The sequence below is a fragment of the Chiloscyllium plagiosum genome, chromosome 7 (genome assembly GCF_004010195.1).
Source record: "Chiloscyllium plagiosum isolate BGI_BamShark_2017 chromosome 7, ASM401019v2, whole genome shotgun sequence".
Classification (NCBI taxonomy): Eukaryota; Metazoa; Chordata; class Chondrichthyes; order Orectolobiformes; family Hemiscylliidae; genus Chiloscyllium; species Chiloscyllium plagiosum.
Window position 1 is genome coordinate 41,035,147 of NC_057716.1, and position 10,195 is coordinate 41,045,341.

The following is a 10,195-nucleotide window of genomic DNA, read 5'->3' on the forward strand; positions in this document are numbered from 1 at the left end:
GAAAGATGTTGTGAAACTTGAAAGGGTTCAGAAAAGATTTACAAGGATGTTGTCAGGGTTGGAGGATCTGAGCTACAGGGAAAGGCCGAACAGGCTGGGGCTGTTTTCCCTGGAGCGTCAGAGGCTGCTGGGTGACCTTATAGAGGTTTACAAAATTATGAGGGGCATGGAGATGGTAAATAGGCAAAGTCTTTTCCCTGGGGTCGGGGAGTCCAGAACTAGAGGGCATAGGTTTAGGGTGAGAGGGGAAATATATTAAACAGACTCAAGGGCAAATTTTTCACGCAGAGGGTGGTATGTGTATGGAATGAACTGCAGAGGATGTAGTGGAGGCTGGTACAATTGCAACATTTAAGAGGCATTTGGATGGGTATAAGAATAGGAAGGGTTTGGAGGGATATGGGCCGGGTGCTGGCAGGTGGGACTAATTGGGTTGCGATATCTGGTCGGCATGGACGGATTGGACCGAAGAGTCTGTTTCCATGCTGTACATCTCTACGACTCTATATAGAATGTAGGGAAATAGATGGTGACATCTTGAAAAATGTCCATATTATAAGAGGAGGAAGTGCTGAATGTCTTGAAACACATAAATGTGGATAAATCCCCAGGACCTGGTCAGGTGTACCCTAGAACTCTGTGGGAAGCTAGGGAAGTGATTGCTGGGCCCCTTGCTGAGATATTTGTATCATCGATAGTCACAGGTGAGGTGCCGGAAGACTGGAGGTTGGCTAATGTGGTGAAACTGTTTAAGAAAGGTGGTAAGGACAAGCCAGGGACCTATAGGCCGGTGAGCCTCATGTCGGTGGTGGGCAAGTTGTTGGAGGGAATCCTGAGAGAGTGGATGTACATGTATTTGGAAAGGCAAGGACTGATTAGGGATAGTCAACATGGTTTTGTGTGTGGGAAATCATGTCTCACAAACTTGATTGAGTTTTTTGAAGAATTAACAAAGAGGATTGATGAGGGCAGAGCAGTGGACGTGATCAATATGGACTTCAGTAAAGCCTTCAACAAGGTTCCCCATGGGAGACTGGTTAGCAAGGTTAGATCTCACGGAATACAGGGAGAACTAGCCATTTGGATACAGAACTGGCTCAAAGGTAGAAGACAGAGGGAGGTGGTGGAGAGTTGTTTTTCAGACTGGATGCCTGTGACCAGTGGAGTGCCACAAGGATCGGTGCTGGGTCCACTACTTTTCGTCATTTATATAAATGATTTGGTTCTGAGCATAAAAGGTACAGTTAGTAAGTTTTCAGATGACACCAGAATTGGAGATGTAATGAACAGTGAAGAAGGTTATCTCAGATTACAATAGGATCTTGATCAGATGGGCCAATGGCTGAGATATGGCAGATGGAGTTTAATTTAAATAAATGTGAGATATTGCATTTTGGAAAAGCAATTCTCAGCAGGACTTATACACTTAATGATAAGGTCCTGTGGAGTGCTGCTGAACAAAGAGACCTTGGAGTGCATAGCTCCTTGAAAGTGGAATCGCAGGTAGATAGGATAGTGAAGGCGCATTTGGTATGCTTTCCTTTATTGGTCAGAGTATTGAGTACAGGAGTTGGGAGGTCATGTTGTGGCTGTACAGGACTTTGGTTAGGCCATTGTTGGAATATTGCGTGCAATTCTGGTCTCCTTCCCATTGGAAAGATGTTGTGAAACTTGAAAGGGTTCAGAAAAGATTTACAAGGATGTTGTCAGGGTTAGAGGATTTGAGCTATAGGAAGAGATTGAATAGGCTGGGGCTGTTTTCCCTGGAGCGTCAGAGGCTTTATAAACCTAATAGAGGTTTATAAAATCATGAGGGATATGGATAGGATAAATAGGATAAATAGACAAAGTCTTTTCCCTGGGTTGGGGGAGTCCAAAACTAGGGAGCATAGATTTAGGGTGAGAGGGGAAAGATATAAAAGAGACCCAAGAGGCAACTTTTTCACGCAGAGGGTGGTACGTGTATGGAATGAGCTGCCAGAGGAAGTGATGGAGGCTGATACAATTGCAACATTTAAAAGGCATTTGGATGGGTGTATGAATAGGAAGGGTTTGGAGGGATATGGGCCGGGTGCTGGCAGGTGTGACTAGATTGGGTTGGGATATCTGGTTAGTATGGGTGAGTTGGACCAAAGGGTCTGTTTCCATTCTGTACATCTCTATGACTCTATAACTTTGACTACCATCAAAGGGCTTGATTTTCAGACAGTTACTCCAATCAAGCAACCTGCTGAAAATATATATTTTCATTTTCTTACCTCTAAAACATGGTATCAGTGGCAAATCTTGAGAAGGTTGCAAGTCAGTTGGAATTTTAAAACATAACCCAAGAGGCCGTTTATCTGATGCCTGGTAGTATACATTTTTCCAGCGATGCGCACAGGCCTTTAAGAAAAATATTTTGCATGTCAAACACAATATAAATAATTTAGTATTCTAATAAAAATCGAAAGAACTGTGGGTGCTGAAAATCAGAGACAAAAAGCAGAAATTGCTAGACAAGTTCAGTCGGTCTGGCAGCGTTGGCAGAATTGAGGAAGGGTCACTCGACCTGAAAAGTTAATTCTGATTTCTCTCCACTGATGCTGCCAGACCTGCTGAGCTTATCTATTAGCTTCTGCTTTTGTTAGTATTCTAGTCCATTTGTTAAAGATACATTTTGAAAAATGTGCAGATACCAGTATGTAACCTTCTTTCTTTGGCTGTCTTGACAAACTAACACCAAGCCACTGATTATCTTTTTCTTCCTTACAATCAGGTCCACATGATTTTCCTTCAGGAATACCTGCACAAAAAAAAGGTCTTTACCTCTCTAGCAGCATGCAATACTGCATGAATATAAACATGATACAAAAGCAACAATACCACTGAAATCAAAACTGAACATCAAATTTTTGCTTCATTATATAAACAGTATAAATTTAGTAATATACTTTCCAAATTAACATGTGCTTTATATACAGTATTACTCAATCTGTCTCATGCTAGGTTCATGACTAATTCAGGGAAAGGAAAGGCAGCATCTGAAACTGATTTTCTGCAGAACAAGTAACACACTGCAACTGAAAGCCATTTAATGCAAAGAAAAAGTGTATTTTCCTCAAATGGCAGAATTGCCACATGAACTGCATCAATATAATGTTGTTTTGATGTTACAGTTTCCTGATCAACATAATTTTACTGCTGTAGGAGAAACACCATATGTATCCTTTATTAGAAGTTCACCTTACAGTAGCTTACCATTGTTATTACGAGATTTGATCCCCAACTTTCTGTTGCTCTTTGGGCCTCCTCACCTGGGTCACATCGCCTGGGTATCCCCTAATATCCAGTGATCAGTTATTTGCTTGGAAACATAGTTCTACTCCTGGATATCCGATTAGAATGGGTATGATTGGTATGACCATAAATTCAGTATTAGGTATTCTACAAATTATTCAGTGTGCATGAAGTTGCTGTGGAACAATTTGATCTTTGTTTTAAACTGGTGTTTTTTAATTTCAGGATTTTGCTCCAAAAGGACGCCTTGATGGTCTGCAGCAGGAAAACGGTGAGGTTGGGAGAGAGACAGGTTCGGGGGGATGGAAGCATACTGGAAGGAGATCTCAGGAGAATTCTCATTTCAGCAGCTGTTCACAGATAGATCACCTGCAGCGAAGGGACTCTTCCATCTCCTTCCCCAGTTCAGCCTTTCAGGCCTGACAGCAATGTGGGCATCCTATATCTCACCCAGCAGCCAGTCTCAAAGTCCCTTAGGGACCAAATATGGGTATGGTGAACTGATACAGGATGGAAATGGTGTAACCTCAAGTCATCATGAACTGTACCTTCTGGACAAGGTCACAGTAGAAGGTCACACAGAAGTGGCACATGAATGGAGCAATAACCCTGTTGTGCAGAACATGTAAAATTGAAATTTGTTTTCTTTTAATACATGGGACTTGTAGAACCATGTGCATGCACTTGATTGCATCCTGTGCCACTGGGAATCCCACTCACTTAGCAAAACTATGAGCTTTCACTCCTGCTTCTTTTCTCTGGTTAAGTAAAAAAATGATAAAATCCATCTCCTTGATGGCCGCTTGCAGCTCCAACCTCACCTCGGGTTATAAAGGAGTTCAGTGATTATGATGACCCCCTACACTGACAAAAGTCTGTTTCTTTTTCACTGCACTGCCCCTTTAAGAACAAAGTGGCCTGGGGATATTTTGAAATAGAGTTAGTTTCTTGATTCTGACGTCAAGATCCCAAGAAACACGCATGTGACCTGAGGTTGCAATGGCGATGAACAGCCAAAAATCAAGAGGTCATTATAGTGGGTTGGGATTCAACATGTTGGAAGGCAAAGTGTTAACAGGTGAGACTTGCTCTGGACAGAACAGTTTTCTGTTCTGTAGTTTTCAAACAGATCCTGATATAGAAGCAGGGTTCTAAGAATAGAAAGAGACTATGTTACTTTGTGTGTTATACAGTTGCAAAGAACAATGAGAAATTTACGGTAATGGTATTGGTTAAATGATAGCTAGGGCATTGGGAAAACTCTTCTGTCTTTCTAATAATGCTTTGAGATCTGGTATGCTCATCTGAACACAAAGATGGGATTTTGTTCTAACACCTCAAATGAAGCCATTAATGGCAGGCTAAAGCAGGTATTAGTTCAATGTACAGCATTTTTTTAAAACCAAAGTAGTAAAGGTTTGCTCATGGGTGCAGTGGGGGAGGCTGAAAATAAACCAACCTTCCAAAAAATCAAACATTCAGAAGCTAAAGCTAGCAAAGTGCACTGCTACCCTCATGAGTAGTAACACAGCAAAAAGTAATTTACTCTTGCAATATGATTCAAGTGGAACAAATCTAAATATAGTGCTATGCTTTCACGCAGGCAAAACTACTTGCATATTTGTTGAATTTGACTTATTTCACAGACAAATCAAAGGCATACTTCCGCTCATAGTGAATGCTGGAGCAGACAATGCTCAAGTGACAAGACGGCAGCTAACATCTCATTTAAAATCAGTTTCAGTTTCTTTGCTTAGAAAGCAAGAGAGAACAGAATAATTTATTGACTTGAGCAACCAGTTTATTTTTATTGACAAAGCGCCATTGCTTATGCCACATCACCTGAAACTGGGGTGAAGTGTCAGAACTTCAAGTGTAGAAGTAGCCTTGGGACACACTGACACTTACTGGAAAGTGCCTGTTTGAAGCATTTTGCATTGAACAGCTGTACACTATCGGGCTAATTTTAGCTTTGAATGCACAACAGGAGACCTGAGCCATTTTCAGAGACAGCCTGTCTTTGCATGCTGCCAGCAAAGGGAGAGGGCAGGAAATCAGCCTAAATTGTTCAGCTGCTTTATTTGACAGACAGCAAGTGAGCACAAGGGCATCAGCTGCAATTGGATGTAATGAATTAAATCACTTACTACAAATGGGCCGGGTAATAAAGTCTGGATGGAGGAGTTTGTGGGGAAGCTGCAAGAGCTCAAGACAGGCAGGGCTGAGCAAGGGCAGAAGACTGAGGAGCTCTGCTCTGTCTGTAGCAATTAATAGGTACGTGAGTGGAAGAGAAGCAAGGATTACATTAGGAGCAGCTGTAAGAATTCAGGTGCAAATCAAGATTAGAACATGTACCGAAGATTGATATTAGACTTGAAACGTTATTGCTGTTTCTCTCTCCACAGATGCTGTCAGATTTGTCTAGTTTCTCGAGCATTCTGTTCATCTTTCAGAGTTCCAACATTCTCAATACTTCACTTTAGTGAGAATGTAGCTGTCAGGATGAGCTTTAGTGGAAAGGTATTAGGAGAAAGGTCTACAACAGGCAGCCCATCAATGTTCCCAGTTTTACAATGGGACAAGAGTTCAAAGCTATCCCAACTCTCTAACTTTGCAGAAGTAATGCCTGCAACAGTAGTAGACTCACCAACTTTAAGGGCATTTAAATGGTCATTGGATAATCATATGGATGAAAATGGAATTTTGTAGGTTAGATTGCCTTCAGATAGGTTTCAGAGGTCGGTGCAACATCGAGAGCCGAAGGGTCTGTACTGCACTGTAATGTTCTATGTTCTAACGAAGAGCAGACATAACTGGATATAATATTTGGACCCAAGGAATATTCTTAAATGTGCTTATCATTGTTAGGATCATGGAAACACTGAATGATGCAAGTTGTTTGTGGGACATAGGCATTGCTGGCTGGGCAGCATTCATTGGCCTTCCATGGTTGCCCTTGAGAAGGTAGTTGTGAGCTGCCTGTTGAACCACTATGGTCTGAACTCTGAAGATTGACTCAAAATGCCATTAGGGAGCAAATCCTAGGATTTTGAACCAGCAAGTGAAGGAACAGTGATATATTTTCAAGCGAGGATGATGAATGGCTTGGAGGGAATTTACAGGTGGTAAGCATTCCCATAAATCTGTTGCCCTTGTCCTTCTAGATGGAAGTGGTTATGGGTTTGAAAAGTGCTGTCTAAGGATCTTTGGTGAATTTCTGTACTGCATCTTGCAGATAGTATACACTGTTATTACTGAGCATTGGTGGTGGGGGGGAGTGGATGCCTCTGGATGTGGTGCTATTCAAATGGATTGCTTTATCCTGCATGGTGTCAAGCTTCTCAAGTGTTGTTGGAGGTGTACTCATCCAAGTAAGTGGGGAGTATTCCATCAAACTTCTAACTTGTCTTGTTGATAGTGGATTGGCTTTGAGGAACCAGGAGGTGAGTTAGCTGCAGGATTTCTAGCTCTGACCTGCTCTTGCAAGTATTGTATTTATATGCTGAGTCCGGTTAGGTTTCTGGCCAATGGTAACCCCCAGGATGTTTATGATGGGGGATTCAGTTCACATCAGTGAATGTTAAGGGACAGTGGTTAGATTTTCTTTTATTTGTAATCATTATTGCCAGGCATTTGTGATAGAGAAAAGAACTAGGGTGCTCTTCAGACAGGTAAAAGTGAGGACTGCAGGTGCTGGAAATCAGAGTCTAGACTGGAGTAGTGTTGGAAAAGTACAGCAGGTCAGGCAGCATCCGAGGAGCAGGAAAAGCGACATTTTGGGCAAAAGCCCTTCATCAAGCCCTGCTCTTCAGCCAGCCAGTATGGACATGATGGGCCAAATGGCCTCCTTCTGTGCCATTATGATTCTATGTTTCCATTTATGTGGGACCAATGACCTACTATCACATGAATGGAACTAGTTTCTTTGAAGTTGGAACACAACTAGATCAGCTGTCAAGGGAAATTTGCTTACAAACCATGCCATTGATTGTTCTCAAAAAGCACAAAATAAACAAAACAAAACACTGAAGAACTTGTAAACCAAATGCATTCCGTTTTCTGATATATTTTTAAACAGTTATTATTCACTGTGTTAATCTGGGGAGAAGTCAAAACTTTGACCTGTTTTTAGGTCAAGAATCAGAGTGGATTGTCATTACCAAAAAATAACATTATCATTGAGAGTATGGGCTGTGCATGGAATGGAAGTGATGGAAGGAAACAGCTGGAATCACTTTTTTTTAGATTACATTACAGTGTGGAAACAGGCCCTTCGGCCCAACAAGTCCACACCGCCCCGCCGAAGCGCAACCCACCCATACCCCTACATTAACCGCTTACCTAACACTACAGGCAACTTAGCATGGCCAATTCACCTGACCTGCACATCTTTGGACTGTGGGAGGAAACCGGAGCACCCGGAGGAAACCCACGCAGACACAGGGAGAACGTGCAAACTCCACACAGTCAGTTGCCTGAGGCGGGAATTGAACCCGGTCTCTGGCGCTGTGAGGCAGCAGTGCTAACCACTGTGCCACCGTGCCGCCCACTTATTAGATGTCTGTCATTTTGCATAATCTGTCTGAGTGCAGTGCATTGGACAAAGACATCATTTCTTTGTGTATCAAAAGTGAAATCCCTCTTTTATTATAATAATATTGGTATTTTAATTCAAAATACAGGTTTGCAGCAATGAACCAAGAAAGAAAAACAGTTTTAAAAGGAATTAATGAACTTACTGATCCTTCATTTTGAAGTGTAAGAGTCAGATAATATGCCTCATTTATCAGTTTAATTTGTGGCTTACATTGAAAACAAATTCTACGTAATCAGTTTCAAAACATGTTTAAGGGGAGAGACTGATAATCCTATCAATCCACCAACTGCTGACATCACATCAGCAGTTCTACATTGGAGATGACGTTGGGGAGTCATATTATTGTAGGAAGTAAGTCATGGAGTTACACCTTATATTTCTGCCCTAACAACATCTAATCCTAGTATACAGTATTACTCATGTCAACAGAGAGTAAAACAAATTTTAAAAGCTACTTTGGCTTCTGATGTTATGGAAGAAAAGAATATTAAATTAAAAGGTAAACAGGATCTGCAAATCCAGTGGCCTTGGGTCCCAGTATAAAGGTGACCTCTGGTGCTCACACTGCTCATGTTTCTTGGACTTGTTCATCAAATTCACATCTCCCAAAAAGGAAGCTACAACAGGAACAGGCTTTAAATTCATTCAAAACCCTTCCACTTGCACAGAGTTAACACTGGACTCCAGGAGAGCATGTCAGGAGCCAGCCCAATGGTGAGAGACAGCACAATGTGGCAGAAAATGTCAGGTTGGGTGCAGAAGAGATTTCAAATTTCATAATATTCAAAGGGAGGCAGGGATCTGACTGCATAATTCTCTAATAATTAAACTGCTGGAGATATGTAGTGTCAGGAGAAAGCAGATTGGTAATTATCACTTACCCATTCCTCCTTTGCAGTATTAGTTGATTAACTCCATGGGTTTATTTACTTAAAACAGTAAAAGAAAAACATAAGTTAAGGGAAATTATAGCAAATCAATTGATTCGTTTGCAGGCGCAGTGCAGACCAACTGCCAGACAGGGTCACAACATTGTATACACACGGCAATGAAGTACTTAAAAGTGAATTCTCAATGGAACAATACACATACAACAGGATCCAGGTAAAATCTCAAGGCTGTCACTTTCACTTCCCTTTTAGGATACCATTCCAGCCTTTCAGAAGCCAATGTGCCTGCTCTCACTTGACGAATTGACCTTCTAATGATCTAGCAATCTTGTAGCCCAACACAAGAACGGAAGAAATAGGAGGGGAAATAGGCTATTAATTGCTGAAACTCTTCAGAGTCAGACCAAAACCCACATGCCACTACCTCAAAAATAAATGATATTAAAATATACATAAAAAAGACAATTTACATCACTGCATATTTGGCAAAATCATCACAGATCAGCCACCCACATCTCTTACATGAAACCTGACAGAAGGAAACATTAAAAATGTATCACATTATTCTGTAACAGTTCAAGGACTGCATTTTACTCCACTTAAGTGTCCTCATAGAGATACCAAAACTACGAACATATGAATTCAAAGTAAAAATAGGTCACTCAACTCTACGAACTAGCTCCATAACTGAATAAGTTTATGGCTAATCTGATTACTCCATATTCTCATCCAAACCAACAATCATCCCTCTTGCTCATGGAGAATCTACCTACCTACACCTTAAGAATGTTCAGAGATTCTGTTTCAACCATCTTTCGAAGGAAGAAAGTTCAAAGGATACTCAACACTTTGAGAAAGATTTCTCCCCCTCTTGGTCTTAAATGGGTAACCCCAGATTCTCAAACTGTGAACCGTAGTTTCTAGTTTCTCTCATGAAAGGAAACATCCTGTCTACATTTACCCAGTGAAGACACCAGAATTTTATGTGTTTCAATCAAATTAATGCTTACCATTCTAAACTCCCAGCAGATGGGAGCTAGTCTGCCAATCTTTCCTCATAAAATAATCCAGCCAGGCATTGATCTAGTCAACTATCTTTGAATTACTTCTACCAAATTTACATCCTTCCTTAAATAAGGAGACCAACACTGTAGACACTACTCCATGTGGTCACTCTAATGCCTCATACAACTGAAACACAACATACATATTTTTGTATTCAACTGATCTTGTAATAAAATAATAACATCCTGTTAGTTTACTTAATTACTTGCTGTAGTTGCATATTAACGTTTTATGATTCACGCACTAGGATTCTCAGATCCTACTGCAATTTCTCACAATTTAGATAACGTGGTTCTTTATTCCCCCGCCAAAGTTAACAATTTTACAGTTTCCAAAAGTATATTGCTATATGCTTGATCTTTAT

At 41.0% G+C, this 10,195-nt stretch overlaps 1 protein-coding gene across 4 annotated transcripts in view; it reads right to left on the reverse strand.

Moving 5' to 3' along the window:
• Positions 1–10,195, reverse strand: part of itga4 (integrin alpha 4) — a 217,907-nt gene that overhangs the window by 132,904 nt on the left and 74,808 nt on the right. For 3 of the 4 annotated variants that reach the window (XM_043693479.1, XM_043693477.1, XM_043693478.1), the window contains 2 exons: positions 2,679–2,785; positions 2,259–2,385 (listed from right to left, as the gene is read on the reverse strand). In XM_043693479.1, the coding sequence (XP_043549414.1) occupies positions 2,259–2,385; positions 2,679–2,785 (234 nt within the window). Of the gene's footprint in view, positions 1–2,258; positions 2,386–2,678; positions 2,786–8,757; positions 8,806–10,195 lie in introns of all 4 variants that reach the window. The other variant, XM_043693480.1, reaches the window with a different exon arrangement.